Raw genomic sequence first — 21,126 nt, 5'->3', positions numbered from 1 at the left:
AAACTACAGAGGCATTCCTGTCTTATGATCTACACAAAATAATATTTATCCCAGTGATTCACCTCTAAGTTAATATTATTAGCATGTAACTTTTAGGACTACAGTATTTATAGCATTTTCTTTCCTCAATACAGGTAATGTACATGGATGAGGAACATCTGTTTAGTGTGGAACAGATAACAGCCATGCTGTTGACTAAGTTAAAGGAAACTGCTGAAAACAACCTCAAGAAGCCAGTAACAGATTGTGTTATTTCAGTAAGTAGAGTTCGGCAAGGCAACGTGTTTTATTTTAATTTGCCTTTTTCATGTTACTTTTTAGTATTGAATGTGTGAAAGCTGTCCTACTACTAGAGATCAGAATTCTGCTGCACTCTATACCATAGTGTTCAGCAGCATTGCATAGTAGGTTTGAGTGGTGATTTTAGCCAGAAGTTGCAGAGGTTTTTGAGTGGTGTTACATGTCAGTATCTCCTGTCAGGCTTTTTGAAAATACAGACTGATTGGTCGAATTGGAGGATATTCTAAAGTTAGTTGATGTATTGAGAGACAATTGTATACTTACACGAGAGCTTTTCAGAATTTTATCCACACGTGAGAACCAGAGAGTTGGTTCTTGGTGATAAGTAGTTTTAAAATGTAACCTACCAGTAGTGACAAAACCTAGGGGTTTTTTTTAGCATTGGCAAGCCCACTACTTTCAATGGACAGTTGATAATTAGGTTATTAAGGAGTATTTGCAATGGACAAAAGTCATTTTTTTTTTTTTTTACATTAAGGTTTATTAACACTCCCTCGTTTATGTAAGGGATTAGGAAATATGATGTTAATTGATTTATAGGTAAAGATTTGATCTGGGGGAAAGTGTATACATTAAAATAAGATTAGGTGTTCGTTATTGAGGTTAGAGAAACAAGGGAAAAGAAAAAGTCTTCTTCTTTTGAAGACTTAGTTCTCTTTTTTTTCCTCTTCTGAGTAGTTAAAGTTAATTAAGAGAGCTACTCTAATATTACTCTCACACTATCTCTTTTCTACCTAGCCCATGTCTCAGAACAGCTGTTACCGTGAGCTGGAGATTGTAACCAGGCTGTACTGACTGTATAGGACAGGGTGTCACTTCCCCTGCCCCAAGGATCCTTTACATACATTTTATACCTAATCACCTCTCCCACATGAAAGTTTAGTAGTACAGATTTAGTGTATATCTGTTTCTGTACTGTGGCCCTTTAGACAGCCACAAGCCATTGTAACTAGCTAAATATTTTTTTGTCCTTATGTACCAATTTTCACCCTCTACAACGTTATTGTTCTCTGTGGCGAATTTGTGCTATGGGGAAAAGTCATCTTTTATTTGGCAGGGTGACCTGTCCAGACCTGTCAGAAGCCTTTATGGCAGTGCATCCTGGGATATGCAAGAAGAGAGGCAGAAAGGCTGAAATTTCTCTTGCAAGACAGAAGGTGTTCTACTAAAGGAACGTCTGGGTATTGCTTGGAGAAATGCTGTTAATCTCTGGTAAAGTTAAAGAATTAAGTTATAAGTCAGTGGTCCTTCCTTCCTCTCCCACCCCCTCTTTAAATAACCTAATATGGAAAACTGAAAGCGTTCTGATTTGAAAGGTGAGCAGAGACCCACCTTCGCTCTTGTCACTCTTTCTGTAGCATTTATAGGTAACTTGGGGAGAAAATGCGAAAGCCACTGTACCAAGTTTTCTCTTAGGTACTTTCCAGTTAAGTGACTATATGAATGTATTGTTAGATGCTCTTCTGGAAGAACGTGCTAGTTAAAGTGCTGTCCTAGAAAGCAATCAAAAGAATTCATCTAGCTAGAACACAACACCGTAAGAAACTTTATCCCTTGAGCTGATTTTGTTGTTCTTCCTCTTAGAAAAATCAACAGACTTTGACAAAAAAAGTTTCAGTTTTGTAATCTTAACAGGTTTACTGAATTAGAAGGTACCCCAACGATTAATGCTTAAAACCAACGAACAGCAAACTAAAGGGCAGAGGCTAGAATTAGCTGTATTATCTTTAAGTTCCTGTAGTCTTTATAGTTTAATTACATTTAATGTTGACATAGCAGAATAATTTCCAAATGTCAGTAGAAATTTAAGACTCGTTTGGAAATAGTATTTCATCCTCTTAAATTTAAAGCTTTCTGTTAGATTTAAATAACTGTTAATATGTCCTATGAATACTCCTGGTTAGTTTTTATTTCAGGTTAAAATTTGGTTATAATAAATTTGATACTTATAATTTTAGGGCAATCTTTTCAAAAGTAGTTGTTGTTTCTGAAAGTTAAAGAACTTGTCATTCTTTTTCTGTTTTGTGACTTGGCTAGGCACTTATTTAGCTGGACTGTTGTGAATTGATTACAGATGGTTGTGAGGGATTTGTATGTTTTATTTTGTGTGTTCTAGGTAAGTTAGATTCTTTCCCTTCTTGTTTGCAGGTCCCTTCTTTCTTCACAGATGCTGAGAGGCGATCTGTCTTAGATGCTGCACAAATTGTTGGCTTAAACTGCTTGAGACTCATGAATGACATGACAGCTGGTAAGAAAAAAACTGTTTTTGTGTAGCAGTTAGTATACTTTAGAAACTAAAGTTAAGACACACCAGGTCCTGTTATCAAACACTTTCATGTAGGTGTAGAAACACAGCCTATTAAAAAACGTGTTAGATTTGAAAGCAAAAATTCTAGCCTTTCAGATGCTTGTTTTAATGAGAAGTTGGCACTTTGTCAAATATATGAATCTGTTTTCATTAGGAAATTCTTGTATATAAATTTTTTAATCCTTTAAATTAGTTGTATTGGATTTAGTTTTTTATTTCCTTACATTGTTTTTATAGTTAAGAAACAAGTTTTCCCAAAACCTCATGATTTTGGCTTTCACAACTACCTTGACTATTGATTTAGCTTAAATTTTTTTTCCCCTCCTATGCTTTCCGATTGTATGTGGTTAGGAGTTGATCATTCCTCTTATATCAGATATTAATTTAAGCTGTATGATTTGCCAGACACCTTGGTAGGAATGGATATAGTGGGGAGCAAAGCACTCACTTATCTCCTCTTAGACATTGTATCAGCTGCTTGTGATTACAGATGGACTCAAAGTCAGTTAAATGTAGTGTGTTCAGGCAAAGCAAATAAGACTTTGTTTAGTATGTTTTTAATAGATGTTTTAAGAACTCTTAAAGTATTGATAAAGGTGTGTTCTTAAGTATACATATTTAGAAATACAGTGGTTTCAAAATTCAGAAAAAGCTAACACAGACTACTTAAGATAGATCAGTTATTTGCCTTGAATCTAATTGGTAGGACCTGCAGTTGCTGTAGTTATATATTAAATTCTTAATTTTTTTGGATAAGCAGTCTCCTAGCAGGTTGTGGTTAAAATGTAAGTATTGTGTAATGAGTCTGATATTGTTTGTGTGTGGTTACATGTGGTTTACATGCCATTGTTTTTGCATTACGTACGTCCTCTCTGTCACATCTCTCCATATATTTAAAAGTGATAGAACATTGTTCTAAAATCAGAAAGGGACAAAGTGTGAAGTCAGATATAAAAGAAATATGTTCACTTTTAATTAATGGAAGTACAGTCAGGTTTCCTGCATGTGTGATTATATTGGTAACAATGAAATTACTAAGAAAATGTGAACCAAAGAATCGAAACATACTAATTTTTTTTTAGTTGCTTTGAATTATGGAATTTATAAGCAGGATCTCCCAGGCCTGGATGAGAAACCTCGAGTAGTGGTTTTTGTTGATATGGGACATTCAGCTTTTCAAGTGTCTGCCTGTGCCTTTAACAAGGGAAAATTGAAGGTAAAGTGATAAATCAGAACTAAGTGACCCAAATATTACATGTGTGACAGTTGTCATTACTTTAGGCTCCTGAGCTTCTTGACTGGGCTCTTCTAGGTAATGAAGAGTTTGGGGTAAAGATATTAACCAAGAGTTGTTCCTAAGGTTGATTCTCCATAAAGACGATGTAATCGGTTTCAGCGTCTTGCTCAGGAAAGAAAAGCTTTTTAAGGTTATCTTCCATGTAATCATTAAAATTAAAGACATCTTAGAGACTTAACATTTGGTTTGGATTTTGTAGTTACACGTCTCCTTACTGACTTGGATTTCATGTTGTAGTTTAAATAGAAATTTTGAGCCTAGGAGTCTTTAGTTGTTTGAATAGCAATATTTAAGACTCTAGTTGCAAATATGATTGAAATAACCAGATTATTTGTTGTTTTAACTAAATTAGGTACTGGGAACAGCTTTTGATCCTTTCTTAGGAGGAAAAAACTTTGATGCAAAGTTAGTGGAACATTTTTGTGCAGAATTTAAAACTAAGTACAAGTTGGACGCAAAATCCAAAATTCGAGCGCTCCTTCGTCTGTATCAGGAGTGTGAAAAATTGAAAAAGCTGATGAGCTCTAACAGCACGGACCTACCACTGAATATCGAGTGCTTTATGAATGACAAAGATGTTTCGGGAAAGATGAACAGGTGTGTCTTGAATTCTGACAGATTAAAGAAGGAACTTCTTGCTGAAACTGTAGTGCACGTGTCAGTTCTAGCTGTGGTGTTGTGAGTCCTGGCCCGCATTTCAGGATTGTACTGTACCTGCTGGAAAGACTGTCAACGTCATTAGAACTAGGGTTGCTTCTGCAGAGAGGGTTTTTAGGAAGATCTGTGCTCAGGGCCCTCGTAGTGAAGTCTTTTGGGTCATTTTCACTTTTTAGTATTTCTGGGCCAGTAATTCAATAATGGTTTCACAGAATATTTTGCAGAAATATTTTGAAGAGAATGGAAATATTTAAAGTAATGAAAACGGGATCGTCTAAAACATTAAGGAATAAAATGGAAATCTTAATATAAAAGTGATTTCTTCTAGTAATACCTGTCGAATTGATTTTCTCCTCATGCCCTTTCTGCATCTGTTTTGTATATTTTTTGAAAAAGAAAAGTTACAAATTACAGTATGGTTGAACTTGGCCCATGTGGAATTCAGGGTGTCTGAGGGGAAAAAAAAATGTTGGGTTAATAAGACTTATTTTTTTAAAAATAGGACAGGATATTGGCCTTAAGATAAGTTTTCTAAAGATTTCTAAAGTTTTCCTCTTAATTGCCAAGGGCACAGTTTGAAGAACTCTGTGCTGAGCTCCTGCAAAAGATAGAAGTTCCCCTTTATTCACTGCTGGAACAAACTCAGCTCAAAATAGAAGATGTGAGTGCTGTGGAGGTAGTTGGAGGCACTACACGGATCCCAGCCGTGAAAGAAAAAATTGCCAAATTCTTTGGAAAAGATACGAGCACAACGCTCAACGCAGATGAAGCAGTGGCCAGAGGGTGTGCGCTACAGGTATTGCCTTCTCAGCCTTTCTCCCTCTGGGGGCTCATTCCTTGAACCATTTCTTCTGCTTTACTTCATCGAGGTGGGGTCACAGAGAAAGCAGAGCCCAGTGCCCAGTTAGACACCACGAGGGGGTTACTTACATTTCCACAGATCGGTGAGGCCGTGGGGACACAGGATCTGCTTCAAGTATTGGAAGCTTTAGGAAGTTTAAGATTCAAAGAACGACAGAGCTAGTGTTTCTCAAGCTGGGGATTAGGGCACGACAGGCATGATTCTGAGGGGATCATAGAAAACACGGCTGTAGAGCGCAGAGTAGCCGTGTGGTGGTGCCGGTTGTTACAGAGCACCGAGGAGGGCAGGGGAACGGCGGTCTGGTGCAGTGAGGAATTGATTTGGGGAAAGTTTGTAGGGTTAAGAGTATTAGCTAACAGGTGGTTTGGTGAAATAGCTGTTCCCCCTCCAAACTGATTGTAGCTTATCAAATAAGGAGGTGGCTCAGAGGCATGAAGTTTGGCAAAGTAAAAGCACAAAATCTAGAAGTTACTGATACAAGAAAATTAGTGATGGTTTATACTTGGGATATTATAGTCAAATCTGAGTAGTTTTATTTAAAGTTTTAAGTTAATTTATTTAAATTTGATCTAGTTAGCACAGTTTTTTTTTTAATACAAAGCAGTAGATTCTTTACAGAAAAGTATTTAGACTGACTACTGTGTAAAACTTTTAAAAAAGAACACGTAGATGCTGACTATTGCCTGTAATCCATCGCATCATCAGGATTCTTCATGTTTTGTGGGGTTTTTGTTTTTGCTTCTTCCTTGACAGTGGAGTGTGCCTCCTTCACTAACTCTTAATTACCCAGAACTTTGGAAGTTTATAGTTTCTTTAGAAGTAGAGCTTATTTTGGCTTCTCTTTTGAAGAATCCTGTGCTATTGACAGAGTCAGAGATTTATTGGCTTTTAGTTTAGTCATCTATTTAGTCATTTTTATGTGACAAGTCTAAATCCACCGGTTGGTCTGTTGGGTGTTGTCTACCCTAAATTTGAATTGACCATCGCTTCCTTCATTCCTAAAATTACTTGAAAATAGGAACATTTTGGTTTTACCCTTTTTCAGTTTTAGACATTTGAAAGGCAATGCGGACAGAGCTGTTTGGATGTGTATACACATTCAAAAGTGATACAGCTTGTAATTAAAATTGCTGTCAGCAGGGCATTTCTGGAAAGACCAGTGCTTTTTCCTCAGCCCCTGTGAAACTTGTTGCTAATTAACAGTTGCTAGCCTAAGATTCATTGTACTGTTTATCTTTATATCTAGTGATTGCCATAGTATTTAGATGGTAAATCACTTATGCTTAAGACACATACACTGTAAGCAATTTCGAATTGGAATTTAAACCTACCCATTCTATTTGAATTGATTTTTTTCTTTTTCAATATTTATTTGGTTGCGCCGGGTGTTAGTTGCAGCAGACGGGCTCCTTAGTTGTGCCTTGCCAGCTCCTTAGTTGTGGCAGGCGGGCTTGAATTGATTTTTATATTAAAAGCTGAGTGAAATTTTTCATGTGCTCATGATAATTTTTTTCTTTTTCTTTCTCTTTTTTGAAGTGTGCAATCCTTTCCCCGGCATTTAAAGTTAGAGAATTTTCCGTCACTGATGCAGTTCCTTTTCCAATATCTCTGGTCTGGAGTCACGATTCAGAAGATGCCGAAGGGTATGTAGGAGAAAATAACTTTCAGATTCTTTATTTTAATATAAAGAAAAATTAGCAAGTGAGTTTCATGGTAGAGTGTTTGATTAACTGGGATCTTTCAATAACCAGACTTACCAAAATATTTCTCTCATTCTGAGTTATAAATGGTGAGATGGGATTGATACAGCTCTTAGAATGTGTTTATTCTGTTTGCATAGCACAGTGAGCTTGAACACTTGAGCTGAATGCCTTTGTTTCCTCTTAGCATCCATGAAGTGTTCAGTAGAAACCATGCTGCTCCTTTCTCCAAAGTGCTCACCTTCTTGAGAAGTGGGCCTTTTGAGCTGGAAGCTTTCTACTCTGATCCTCAAGGAGTTCCATATCCAGAAGCAAAAATAGGTAAGCAATTCATTGTAATTACTCTTTTGAAGACTTGACTTAGTCAGTGCAAACTTAAACATTTTTTCTGTTCTTAGCAATGTTGAGTGGGACGATGCCACGTGAAGACATTTTCATTTTGGAATAATGGTGATGGGGAAATCTTTGTTTTGTTGGTGAATAAACTGGCCTATAGAGATGCAATGACTTGCTGGTGCTCTGCTGGTGCTTCCAAGTGTATATATATAAGAGCACTTGAGTATTTTTCCTTTTCTGATGCAGTCTTTATTTAAAGGATTATCCCCTACTTTTTTTTTTTTTTTTTTAAGAAGATATTGGGGGTAGGAGTTTATTAATTATTTATTTTTGGCTGTGTTGGGTCTTCGTTTCTGTGCGAGGGCTTTCTCTAGTTGTGGCAAGCAGGGGCCACTCTTGATCGTGGTGCACGGGCCTCTCACTATGGCGGCCTCTCCCGCTGCAGAGCACAGGCTCCAGACGCTCAGGCTCAGTAGTTGTGGCTCACGGGCCTAGTTGCACCGCGGCATGTGGGATCTTCCTGGACCAGGGCTCGAACCCGTGTCCCCTGCATTAGCAGGCAGGTTCTCAACCACTGCGCCACCAGGGAAGCCTTATCACCTACTTTTAATATTAACCTTTTCTCTGGGTGAAATGTTACTTGCAGAATATTGCTTAAAACCTGGCCTGGAAACCATTGAAGCTACTTCTCAATGTACCTTTGTACTGTAATCTTTTAAAAAAAAAAAAAAAAAATCTTTATTGCTACATTTTTCCTGGGGAGGTGTGACACTATCCATCTACTTTGACCCATAGCTAACTCTGAAAATGTGGGGGAGCTGCAGGCATCTTCTTCAGTGGGCGTGTCTCTTTCCCAGGCTACTGGTAAAATTTGCCAGTATTGCTAGGTCGCTTCAGGGCTCACCTTTGCCCCACAGCATTTCATAATGAAATTGTTTGAAGGAGTCTAACCTGGCCAGTTGTGTTTTCTTTCTTAGTACTTAAAACTAAAAGTGTTCGGACACAGGGGAGTTTTTATTTTTTAAAACAGCTTTTATGAATTTATTTATAGGTAATTTAAGAAAATCATTGAATATAGATGAAAATTTTGACAGGCCGCATTCTAGTCCCCATTGTGCAGAGGATAAAATCTAAGCTCTTTAGCATGGCATCACATTTTTCCTTTTATCACCCAAACTGAGAAGCTTGCACAGACTTAGAGAGCCATCTTACATCTCTCTCCTGTGAGCCTTCTTGGATACCCTTTAGTAAATGCTGTTTCTTTAACTGGATCTTTTGGCAGTTATTTCCTGAACCTACTGATTTGATCATTAATGAAGATCTATTCCAATATATTTCACCGACCTACTAAATAAATCTAACTTTCTGTGTGTTTGTGTAGACAGCACTTTAACTACAAGGCTATTAAATCCCATATAGTGCTCTGCACATAACAGGTTCAAACTACTTAATTTTGTTTACTGGTTTCTGTAGTAACCGTGCTACTCTTGGTGGAGGTGATAACTGACACTCAGCCCTTGGTTCCATAGCTATAAGTGCTCTCAGTGTAAAACACTTGTCAACTCAAACCACAAAAGCACAGATAAAGTAACTACAGCAGGTCACACGGCCAGGATTCAAGCCCAGAGAGTCTGGGTCAGAGTTAGCACTCTGAACTCCTCAGGAATGCTCTGGAACTGCTCTATAATGCATGATAATTTCAGGCTTTGATACAAGTTTTAGCTCACCTCTCCTATTTGAAACATAGGAAAATGTTTAGATCATTCAGTCAGAAAAACAGTATTCCTGGGAAAGGCCCTACAGAATCAGAATGCAGGAAGCGCTCGATATCACCTGCCTTACACTTGAGATCTCCATGTCGAGGTTGTGCTCACCTGGAGAAATAGGGTAGGAGGCAGCGGGGACAGCTTGTCATCAGCCTTCACACAGTGTCTGTGTCGGAGTGTTCAACAGAGAGTCACAGGAGTGCCCTTGCCTTTGAAGGTTTTATGACATATTAAAACTAATCCCAAGTATGATAAGTAGACTGTGTACGTATGAGTCTTATTTTAAGAGGTTATGTTTATATATACATTAAAGGGCTTAAATGTAACTCGGTAGAGAAAACGGGGAGAGTTTGGAATAGCAATGTATAGCCTTTGCTTGATAGATTTAGATTCAGTTCTGAAATTGTCCATTTCTTTTTGGTCTAGGCCGCTTCATAGTTCAGAATGTTTCGGCGCAGAAGGATGGAGAAAAATCTAGAGTGAAAGTCAAAGTGCGAGTCAATACGCACGGCATTTTCACCATATCTACAGCGTCTATGGTGGAGAAGATCCCAGCTGAGGAGAACGAAGTGTCTTCTATCGAAGCAGACATGGAGTGTCAGAACCAGAGGCCATCAGAAAACCCGGACGCCGAGGTAAGTTTGTGGGTAAGCCTTTGAGTTTGAATATGTAGTTGACTTAATCCTAAGCCCTAAGAGACGGGTAGGGAAGGGTTAAAATCATATTTTTCTAAATTGTGACTAAAATTTTGGTCAATTGGACAGTAATATACAGCGTGGAGTTCGGTGAACTGTGACTAAATTCTGTGTAGCTTTATTTGAACTGGCATGTGATCATTTAGAGTGGGTAAAGGTTCTTTGAATTATTTTTTTAAAGACACAGGCCATTTGAGAAATCAAATGCCGACTGATGATTAAGAAAAAAAAGACTAAATACAAGAACTATTTAGTGAAATACATAGCAAATATTAATGCTGTGGTTTTGGGGGTTTTTTGGTTTTATTTTTTGATCGTATGGCAAAATTTGGCTTTGGCGTTTTAGAGCCTACTTGCTTTTATGTACACGGTTTGCTGTGTTAGGGAGGGAGGAGGTGAGGTGTCCGCCTGGAGTACAGAAGTTGTTGCCGTCCACGTTGTTAATGTAGACTGCGGCAGCATGAGTGCTGGTTTTACGTGGTCTACAGAAGAATTCTAGGAAACTCTCAAATAGATGAGCTGTTATAGTTCACTTCTGGGTAATAATCAGAAATAGTTTAAATGAAGAGGTGTAGCAGGCGGTTATAGTGTTTCAGTTCAGATGTGAAGAAGGCATTATAACTATGATCGTTCCTAGAACATTTAAGGAACATTAGCATTTGAGCCTTCGTTTTGTTCTCATCAAGAAGAACTTCAGTGTAATGAATTAAATGACCAGGGCCACATACTTTCTCACTAGGCTACAGACACCATTATTCTAATGCCTGTTGTCTCCAGTCTCTTAGTACCTTTTGGATGTATATACACCAGGAGTGCCTTGCTTCTGGATACCTCAGTGTCTGCCTTAGGATCTTGAAACTCTGAAAGAAAAATATGAGAGACTTCCAGGTGGGCAGCAAGTAGTTAAATTCGAATGTTTCAGGCTTCTCCCAAAGATGGGAAAAGATCATAGCAAGCACTGGTTCACTGGGGGTTGAGGTGTCTGTTAACACGTAGTATTTGTTCTTTATGCTGGGAGTTTTTGAGGTGTAAATAGTTGGATCACGAAAAGAAAGTGGGGACAGAGAGGGTCTTGCGTCTCTCTAAACTGAGGTGATGAACCCCCAGATAACTGATCGTTGGCTGTTTATGTAATTGTTCAGTTCACTGAAATGGAGATGTGTCGAGATGTGTGATGGCCACTGTGAAATTAGGTTTTTGGGAGCTCGTTTCTGGGAGAGAGGCCTAGAGTAAATCTGCTTCCTATGCTTTTGAGAGTTCATATCTGTACAAGGCTGGATGGAAGCTTCTTGAAGGAGAGTTCTTAATTGTCATCACATCAGTCAAAATGCTTACTACTTGTGTTGTTTAACTACATTAACTGTTATCATTCAAAGAATTTCTTACAGGTTTACGGTATCTAAGAGTTTTTCAAATACTTTGTGTTTGTATGCTTTTATCAGTACCTTTCCCCCCACACACCTATTAAGATTTCAGAAATTGAGTGTACTGTCTTTGGTGCCCTATAGCCTTTTAAATTTATACAAGTACACCTGCTTTCTACATCCTTTGTGCCTGGGCTTTCATTTCAGAAAAATATCCAGCAAGACAACAATGAAGCTGGAACACAGCCCCAGGTACAAACTGGTGGTCGTCAAACCTCACAGTCTCCCCCTTCACCTGAACTTCCCTCAGAAGAAAACAAAACCCCAGATGCTGACAAAGTGAGTGACTCTTCCAGTTCATTCCATCAGACAGTGTTGCAACATGTGATCATTAATGATATCATTCAATCCGCAGTTTCAAGAGCAAGCACCAAGTTATCGTATTCCATGTAGGGGTTTTTTCCTGATAATTTTCTATATTTTCCAACTGAAACCAGTTAGAGGTACTCCAGCTCAGCTGAGGGAATTGAGTATCCTGCTTTTTAGACCTGAAAGCTTCTCTTCAGTAACTGCCACTCCAAGCAACAGGAGGCGAATGCATACCTTCTGTTGTCTTCTCTAGTGCTAGAGTATCTGCAGTTGCGAGCACCTGAAACAGATACATCCTGGTGCTGTGTGATTAGTTTCCACTTGAATTCATCCAATGATAAATACGCGGGCTATAGTAGTCTAGTAAATTTTTTTTCTCCTCTCAAATTACCTGTCAAATTTATATAAATTAATTATGATGATCTGGTAATAAGTTTCCATTGTTATCCCAGATTGGCACTTTTTGCAGAACTTCGTTCTTTGTGCAGGTGGGATGTAAATCATTAACTTTCATTAGTAGTTTGGTTTTCTCATTCTGAGGACAGAATTCTTTACCCTCACATGAATTACAGAATTGTCCCTTGGGGTCCAAATGCACGTTGCACTTGGTAAAAGGTTCTGGTTTTTAATCTCCCATGCCCTGATTGATCCCTTGGGGGCCCTGATATGAGCTGCAGGTCCTGATTCTGATTTCTGGAAACCTTCTTTTTCTCCTGTTAAAGAGGTATGTGATGATGGTATAGCAGCATTGCTTTCTTTGCCGTGATTGGCTCCTTAATTTCAGCATCCCTCCCCTTCACCACTTAGTGTTGAGCATTAACTGACTTAGGCCAGTGGTCTTAGTACCTGTCTAGAGCATGACACTGGGTAGCATCTTATGTTCTTAGTTGTCAGTGGGACCACTAGTGTCAAACCCTTTGGAACATTACCACAGACCCCCTTGGAGGATGCCTCGTCCATGCCACGTCGAATGCCGTTTTGCGATACGTTGGTTTTGTCAGTAGTCGGTTTAATTTTGTTCGGCTAGGTAGTCTTATCCTGACTTAACCTGCATGCATGTGACTGTCATCCATTTGATTCCCAAATATCTGTTGCACTCCTGTGTTTTGCCAGGTGTAGGTGTCATTTCTCGTTCTGTGTTTTATGCCCCCAGAGCATGCACAAAATATTGGGGGTTTTCGTGCACTAGAGGGAAGATGAAGACATGGACATTGCAGGCTGACTGACCAGATCATTGCTAGGGATGCAGCTCACAGCACTTCACAGACGTGTGATTTCTAAGGAACGCTGAAACAGAAGTCTGGGGAACATGCGGTCTAGTCCCGTCTCTGTCTTTATAATTTTAGCCAAGCCATTGAACCTCTTTCAAGTCCCAGTTTCTTATATAAAGAGCCTAGAATTTTAACATCCTTCATAACTCCCCGAAATTCCCCAGTGTCGGTGCTTGTTGTGCCTCGTGGGCTTGTCCCTGTTTTACCATCTCAGCCAATCAGGGTACACGTTACATAACCCTCGGTTATCTTCTGATCTGTCCCACAGCTGAGTTTCCTAAATTGCGTTCTTTGTCATTTGTGCTTATAGGAACCTGCAGAAATGAAAATACTATGAAAGGCTTGGAAAATTCCAGGCCATAGGAGATACTTCTTTAACCCTGTATTTATGTATTTTGGAAAAACTGACAATAAACTTAGCATTTGCTACATCATTCCATTTGCTTCCATTTTCACACTTTTTAAAATCTTTTGACCTTGCAGAGTTGCTAATGGGAAGTGGTATGAGTCAAAGCCAGATAGTAGAAATAAGGAGATATATAGAGAGAGAGACATTCGTGTGCGTACATAATTTCCAAATTCAGGAAATTTTAAAAGGCACTCATCAGTGTAGTGATAATTGTAATTGAAGCACATTTAATGCTGGGATATAGGGCCTCAAATATATATATTACAGGAATAGAGTTGATCCTAACATGCTTAGTAGTTGGTCGAAATCCATCTGGTGTTACCAGTAGATTGTAGGCTATAATTTAAAGATGTGGTAATTTAATGATAATATGTTTGCCTTTTTGGAGTCGTAAACATTGCTTAAAGGGATTAGAAAGCAAGCACTGATGAAGGAAAGCTTTAGCAGGAGAGTTTAAATTTAAATTTAATAGGAAATGAAAAATATCCTGGTGAATTCTTGAAGGGAAGTGTGGCATGTTTAAGTGTAACTGCAGCCCTGATTTAAAATGCGTGGGTAGGGGCTTCCCTGGTGGCGCAGTGGTTGAGAATCCGCCTGCTAATGCAGGGGACACGGGTTCGAGCCCTGGTCTGGGGAGGATCCCACATGCCGCGGAGCAACTGGGCCCGTGAGCCACAACTACTGAGCCTGCGCGTCTGGAGCCTGTGCTCCGCAACAAGAGAGGCCACGACAGTGAGAGGCCCGCGCATCGCGATGAAGAGTGGCCCCCGCTTGCCACAACTAGAGAAAGCCCTCGCACAGAAATGAAGACCTAACACAGCAAAAATAAATAAATAAAAACTAAAAAAAAAAAACATGGTAAAATGCGTGGGTGGAAAATTAGATGATCTCTTATATGTTCTTCCGATTTTATGATTTTAGGAATTTTAATTTTTCCTGAGTCCTCAGTAAGTATGATAGGGAGATTTTTGTTATTCAAGGACTATTTAAGAATTTCTCCTTTGTGTTTTTTTTTTTTTTACCCCTCTTCCCAAGGCTAATGAAAAGAAAGTTGACCAGCCTCCAGAAGCTAAAAAACCCAAAATAAAGGTAGTGAATGTTGAGCTGCCAATTGAAGCCAACTTGGTCTGGCAGTAGGGAAAGACCTTCTTAACATGTATATTGAAACAGAGGTAAGTACTTCATTTACATATTTTTATTTTGGAATGTGTTTAGTTTGGCCCTTTTACGCATATTTCTAATAGATAAATGGCTATAATTCTTTCTCATATCTCATAAGTTTATACAATTTTTAGGGATAGGATGAAGCCAAAACTAATGGTTTTTTCAGTTAAATTTTTTTTTAGCAAGTTTTCTTTATATTTCTGTAACCTTATTAAAGAAATCTATACCATAGATCATTCTGCTTGGTATAAAATTGATTGCCCAAGTTCTTATGAAGAAATCGGGTGCTGATATCTTCTAGCCCAGAGAGCAATACAATTGGTATCTCAGGCCACACTAAATTTTTCTGTTAAAATACATTATGCTTCTTTGTAGTCTACATATATGAAATAATTGAGGTTCATTTTTCTTTTACTGAGATGGGAACATTGTATTTAGAAATTTAATAATAAATTCTATTCCGTTTATATTTGGTAAATAAATAGACTCTAAGTACATTTATTTATCCTTGATTTTAAAATGTGGTGGCAGTATTGTGTGGCTGTTATACATTGGTCAGTATTAATCCCAGGAGGAGACAACCAAGTAACTACGTAAAAGAAAACAAAATTGTATAAAAGCAATAGATTGGTTTTTTCCTTAGTATTAAATCTGAAATGTGAAAGCTCTGTAATTTATTATATAATGTTTAAAAAAAACCTCATTCTGTGTATTTAGAAAATGAAGAACTTTGTAGGAATTGTTGGAAGAATTTTACAAGGTATAAATTAGAACTGTTAAGACTGATTTTTTTTTTTTTTTTTTTTTTTTTTGGGATATAATCCTTGATTTTGTTAACTCCAGAATCTAAATAGCTAAAATATAGTTACAGGTAGCAGAAGACTGGAATTAACCTTTTCTGTTTTCCTGACAGGGTAAGATGATAATGCAGGATAAATTGGAGAAAGAGAGAAATGATGCTAAAAACGCAGTGGAGGAATATGTGTACGAGTTCAGGGACAAGCTGTGTGGACCATATGAAAAATTTATATGTGAGCAGGTATGTTTAGGGCTCTGTTTTTATTCACATAATCTCATTATGAAGTGTTTAATATCAAATTTGACATTTAAACCTCTACTAGATTATGTAACTTGAGCTCTTTGAAAACAAAACAGCTTGAAATAGAAGCTGTATAAACAAAGTCATGGAGGGAGAGGCTCACTAGTGATGTGCCATTTTATTCTAGTTTATCCCACTGAGTTTAGTTTTTACCATCAAAGAAAGAACCGGTCGGCACTTTTATTCATAGTCTGTGACATCACAGTTACTGTGGCCTAGAAACATAAATAAGAGAAAATCCTTGCTTTCAAAGGCCTCAGACTTTTTTTTATGACTCTGGTGCCTTGGTTGCTCTCTGTCATTGCTTTATCCCATAAGACTTGTTCATCCAGTCATTCCAAAGTTTATCAGGCACCAGTATTCCCCTTAGGCTTTTGTCAGCTCCCAGGAGCAGTATGGCTCTAAGCAAATCCCTGAAGCTCATTTGTGAAAGATGGGCCTTGGAGAAAAGTTGGCTAGTTAGAAATCTAGAGTGGCTTTGGAGTTAATTCTGAACTTAAGAGAATTTAGACTGGGAGTCTATTTTAGTCCTAAGATCCTGAGGCTACTTTGTAATGTATTTCTTTCTCAGCTCTGAAGCTGGATTTCTTATGGTTGGGATTCTGAAGTAGAGATGACCCAAACCAGCTAGACCTCCTAAAGCTAGAGTATAACTGCATACTTTATGTGAGTTTGTTAGGAATGGCTTTTGTGTGTGTTCAGTGATTGAATTGTCAGCTTGTTTAGTTTTCCTTTCAGTATTTGGTAGTTGTGGAAGTGAGTAGAAAGTTACTAATTGAGACCTAATTGTTTTGGAGAGTAGGAAGATGATTTTTTTGTTTTTTTTTTACTTTTCGGCTGCACTGCGAGGCACGTGGGATCTTAGTTCCCTGACCAGGGATGGAACCCACGCCCCCTGCAGTGGAGGCGCGGAGTCTTAACCGCTGGACCACCAGGAAAGTCCCTATGATTCTATAACCACATTTCAGTGTACAAATTGTCCAAAATCGGACTACTGAAATACAATGTTATAAGTCAATAAGAGCATTTTACCACAAATTTTCAAATATCCCTGTGTAAAAGAGAGACTAGCCTAAGAATAACTGTCAGTCCCTCTTGTAAAATATCGTATGGCGCTAATAATGGAGTGTTTATCGCTCCCTGATATTTTTCAGTGAAGAGAATCCAGCTAATCAGTGCCTTCCTAGAAATGAAATGAGCTACTTGATGTTTAACACTTCTGAGGATGACTATTTTGACTATTTTAAAGTAAGATTGCCACTAATACTGATTCTTGTGTTCCGTATGTAGGATCATCAGAATTTTTTGAGGCTGCTCACGGAGACTGAGAACTGGCTCTATGAAGAAGGGGAGGACCAGGCTAAGCAGACGTATGTTGACAAGTTGGAGGAATTAATGGTAGGCCCTTCTCTCCCCCTGGAAAGCAGTACTTGTGTTTTAGATTATAGACTTCTAAAATATAATTATGACAAATACTAATTTATTACATTCGGGTTTAGAAAATTGGCACTCCAATTAAAGTCCGGTTTCAAGAAGCTGAAGAACGGCCAAAAATATTTGAAGAACTAGGACAGAGGCTGCAGCACTATGCCAAGATAGCAGCTGACTTTAGGAATAATGTAAGTCTCTGTAAAGAGCGAGGAAGCTACCCTAGATTTATAAGCTCGTGTTTAAGTTGAGCAACCTTCATTGTGAACAAATGTTCGTTCCTAAGTGAGAAATTGGGTTTTGGTGTGTGAGACCAGAGGTACATGTGAACTTCACGGAAAATAGGGTCGAGTTAGATGTTACTGTTAAATACACTTAATTCTACAGAATGACCAAGTTTTTCCATTTAGGATGAGAAATATAACCATATTGATGAGTCTGAAATGAAAAAGGTTGAGAAGTCTGTTAATGAAGTGATGGAGTGGATGAATAATATCATGAATGCTCAGGCTAAAAAGAGTCTCGATCAGGATCCCGTCGTACGTGCTCAGGAAATTAGAGCAAAAATAAAGGTGAGTGTCATTGTCTAGTGTGTACTGCTGTGTTTTCTTAGGGATTCTGGTTGCAATCCTTTGAACCTTGAACATGGGCATTTTTGCTTAAATCTTTTTACCTCATCCCAGGACCAGATTTCTGAGTTCGTTATTGACATTACAAAATGTGGAATACCTTGTAAGTTTCTGTTAAATTTCTGTTTCTTCATTTGTTCATTTAGTTCAACAAATAACATTTGTTGAGCCCCTACCATGTGCCAGTTACTGTTCTAGGAGTTAAACTGTCAGTGTACAAAGAATGGAAGTCACCTGCCGGTGTGAGGAGGACTTGACAATAAACAAGCATGGAAGGATATCAGATTGTGTTAAGTGCCGAGGGGAAAATAGTCAAAAGGGATTAGGAAACTCGGGGCGGTGGAGAGGGACCCAGGTCAGTATTTATCAGGGAAGGCCTTGCTGAGTGCATGAGGCTTGAAGGAAGTTGGGAAGAAAACCAAGGAACTGCTTTCTGCCTGGAAGAATATTCAAACACAGTGAAGGTTAACATGAGCCTTTGAGGTCATGGGCTATAAGCTTGAATTCCAGCTCTTTGCTCACTACTTTTTCTGTTCCTGAGGTTAAGTTACTTAACCTCTCCTCCATAGGTGGGGATGATAATTCCTACCTTTTAATAACTGCTGTGAGATCAAATGGGTTAATAATATGTGAGTAGTTAGTAAGTCCCTGACATACCGGAGAAGAATATTCACGTCTCTTTTGATCAGGCTTCAGGCTATAGTTTTGGGCAAATGTGTTGAGCAAATGGGGTTCTTTGAGAGTTGGTAGAAAAATACTGGTTCGCGTATGTAGGAAAGTAATTGAAAGTGAACTGGAGTTAGTCTGATTCTTAGTTTTGTTTGCCTTTCTTAGGAGTTGAATAACACTTGTGAACCTGTTGTGACACAACCCAAACCAAAAATTGAATCACCCAAACTGGAAAGAACTCCAAATGGCCTGAGTACTGATAAAAAGGAAGAGGACTTAGAAGGCAAAAACAATTTCAGTGCTGAACCTCCACATCAGAATGGAGAATGTTACCCTAACGAGAAGAGTTCCATTAATATGGACTTGGACTAGGTGACATTAAACTGACTTAGTGCTTCAATTAATAAAATATTTTTGCCATGGTATGTGATTCTACCTGACATACTGAGACTATTTATATTTTCTTTTTTAAGGATGTTAAGAAATTTTGTGTATTATATGGAAAAAGAAAAAGCTTAAGTCTGTAGTCTTTATGATCCTAAAAGGGAAAATTGCCTTGGTAACTTCAGATTCCTGTGGAATTGTGAATTCATACTAAGCTTCTGTGCAGTATTACCATTTGCATCACTGAGGATGAAATTGACTTTTGTCTTTGGAGAAAAAATAGATTCAAGAGGGCTGTGGTTAAACTCTTCAAGCATTTGCTCCGCCAAGGTAGTTTTCTTGCATTTTGCTCTCCGTTTCAGCATGCGTGTGGGTGTGGATGTTTATAAACAAGACTAAGTCTGATTTCATAAGGGCTTTCTAAAATTAATTCTGTCCAATAGAATATCACTTTTTGCTTTGATATTATTAAAAATCCAGTGACTAAATGCAAAAGCTAGTGAAATGTGTTAGCAGCATGCAGAACAAAACCTCTAAAATTTATCTCTCCTTATACAGTGCATTGTCATGTGAAGGTGTAACATGGAAGAAACGTTGATTCTGTTTGTAACTGATATTGTGAAGCCTCTTATGAGCTTTAAAATAAAGTTCATCTTATGGTGTCATTTCTAAACAGTTTTGTCACTGATTTAAAAATGGGATTGGAGCAGCATGGTGTAAACTGTGAGAATCCAACTTTCCTTCTTTGCTGTTTCTTATGTATGCTATCACTGTTCTAAATGAGAATGACTTTCTCCTGATAGAAAAGTAGCATATGTTGATTACAGTACACTTCTTTAAAACTACAAAGTTAAATGTAACTTATCTACCACCCAGAAAAAAACAACTCTTCCAGCCTTTCTCTCCTAAAGGTGGCGTGTGTGTCAGCACGGGGGTGCGGGGGGGGTGGCGGGGTGGTGTGTGTGTGTGTGTGTGTGTGTGTGTGTGTGTGTGTTAGTGTAGTGTAGGCTGTTTTTTAAAGCTCTGTGTATCAGGGAAATCAGTAAATATGATCAGGTTTTATAACTTCACTGCTGTACTGAGTCTCATTATAAAGACATACATATTGATACATAAAAATACTTTAGCCAGTCCCAACGTTGGTGGGCTTTAGGTGTTTCTCATATTCTAAATAATGCTGCAGTGAATCTTGTCTCAGGACAAAACTGAAGCAGTCTGGGGAGAAGGCCTGCGTGCTTAGGTTGCATAACAAGTAACAGTTACCACCCACCAATGTGCAGCAGTACCTCCCTCACCAGCTTGGGGTACTCATCTTTTACCTGTTGCCAGTCTGTTAAAATAACTACTGTTGGGCCTCCCTGGTGGCGCAGTGGTTGAGAGTCCGCCTGCCGATGCAGGGGATACGGGTTCGTGCCCCGGTCCGGGAGGATCCCACATGCCGCGGAGCGGCTGGGCCCGTGAGCCATGGGCGCTGAGCTTGCGCATCCGGCAACGGGAGAGGCCACGACAGTGAGAGGCCCACATATCGCAAAAAAAAAAAAAAGAATAAAAAAATAACTACTGTTGAGCTACTCTGTACCAGGTACTTCACATAGTTTGATTCTCAAAACCACCCACGAGGTTGAGTAATTTACAAGATCGCACAGGCATTTATCAGAGTTGGGAAGAAACCTGGGCGCTCAAGTTACTCAGACTGTAAAGCCCACAGTCCAGACAGCCATTCTGCATTAAGTAACGTGTCTTCATTTGTGTGGTGCGCACTTCAACACTTTAAATTTGCCTATTAGTGTTTCACGAATTGAGTATTGTATTCATTCTCGTCTGTAATGTTTGAATATTGGTTTTTGTGTAAAACGTTCCTATAAGGATCTTAACCATTTGCCAGGTGGTCAGCATTTTCCCACTTTGTAATATCTTTGACCTTTTGCCATCTGGAAGCCTTACATTTAAATGTAATCTATCTCTGGGTTTTTATGGTTTTTCTTATGTTCTCTTAACGCACACTGATATATATCCAATGGGTATACGTTTACCCATAGAGAGGAGAAGACAGTGTTCTGTGTACAATCAGGAAGCTCATAAAACCCAAAGATTTTTAAAAGTATGAATGGGAAAACATTCTTTTTTCTTCTGCCTCAAAATAGCACCTGATGATAATGGGGGAGGTATCAATCTGGCCTAAATCAGTTTGTTTCCTGTTCAGGGTTAGAAATTTTCTATAGCATCACTTTTCTGTAAAGGTGAAGCAGAATTTCAAAAAATGGCTCAGCTGACTATAGTTTGCAGCCCTCAGAATTGCACTTTGGATATGGGAGAACACATTGTCACGTTGGCTATTTTATAATACATTTTATTATCACACCTAGTAATCACCTAGAATCCTCAGGACATGGACCAGTTTGGATAAATGCTGTTTCAC

General features: G+C 38.5%; 1 protein-coding gene across 1 annotated transcript in view; it reads left to right on the top strand.

Annotated features, from left to right (window-relative positions):
- The window catches only part of HSPH1 (heat shock protein family H (Hsp110) member 1), a 25,170-nt gene extending 5,790 nt beyond the window's left edge, over positions 1 to 19,380 (top strand). Inside the window, 16 exon segments of the mRNA XM_007447940.1 lie at positions 135 to 257; positions 2,449 to 2,548; positions 3,691 to 3,824; positions 4,258 to 4,502; positions 5,130 to 5,358; positions 6,961 to 7,067; positions 7,312 to 7,445; positions 9,653 to 9,861; positions 11,493 to 11,624; positions 14,370 to 14,466; positions 14,469 to 14,506; positions 15,412 to 15,537; positions 16,888 to 16,995; positions 17,097 to 17,216; positions 17,436 to 17,597; positions 18,489 to 19,380. Coding sequence (XP_007448002.1) covers positions 135 to 257; positions 2,449 to 2,548; positions 3,691 to 3,824; positions 4,258 to 4,502; positions 5,130 to 5,358; positions 6,961 to 7,067; positions 7,312 to 7,445; positions 9,653 to 9,861; positions 11,493 to 11,624; positions 14,370 to 14,466; positions 14,469 to 14,506; positions 15,412 to 15,537; positions 16,888 to 16,995; positions 17,097 to 17,216; positions 17,436 to 17,597; positions 18,489 to 18,695 — 2,271 coding nt within the window. The 3' untranslated portion in view covers positions 18,696 to 19,380.
- Positions 19,381 to 21,126: the final 1,746 nt, after the last annotated feature.

Source organism: Lipotes vexillifer, unplaced genomic scaffold (genome assembly GCF_000442215.2).
Source record: "Lipotes vexillifer unplaced genomic scaffold, Lipotes_vexillifer_v1.1 scaffold760, whole genome shotgun sequence".
Classification (NCBI taxonomy): domain Eukaryota; kingdom Metazoa; phylum Chordata; class Mammalia; order Artiodactyla; family Lipotidae; genus Lipotes; species Lipotes vexillifer.
The sequence above is the reverse complement of the archived record's forward strand: the minus strand, read 5'-3'. Positions and strand labels throughout refer to the sequence as shown.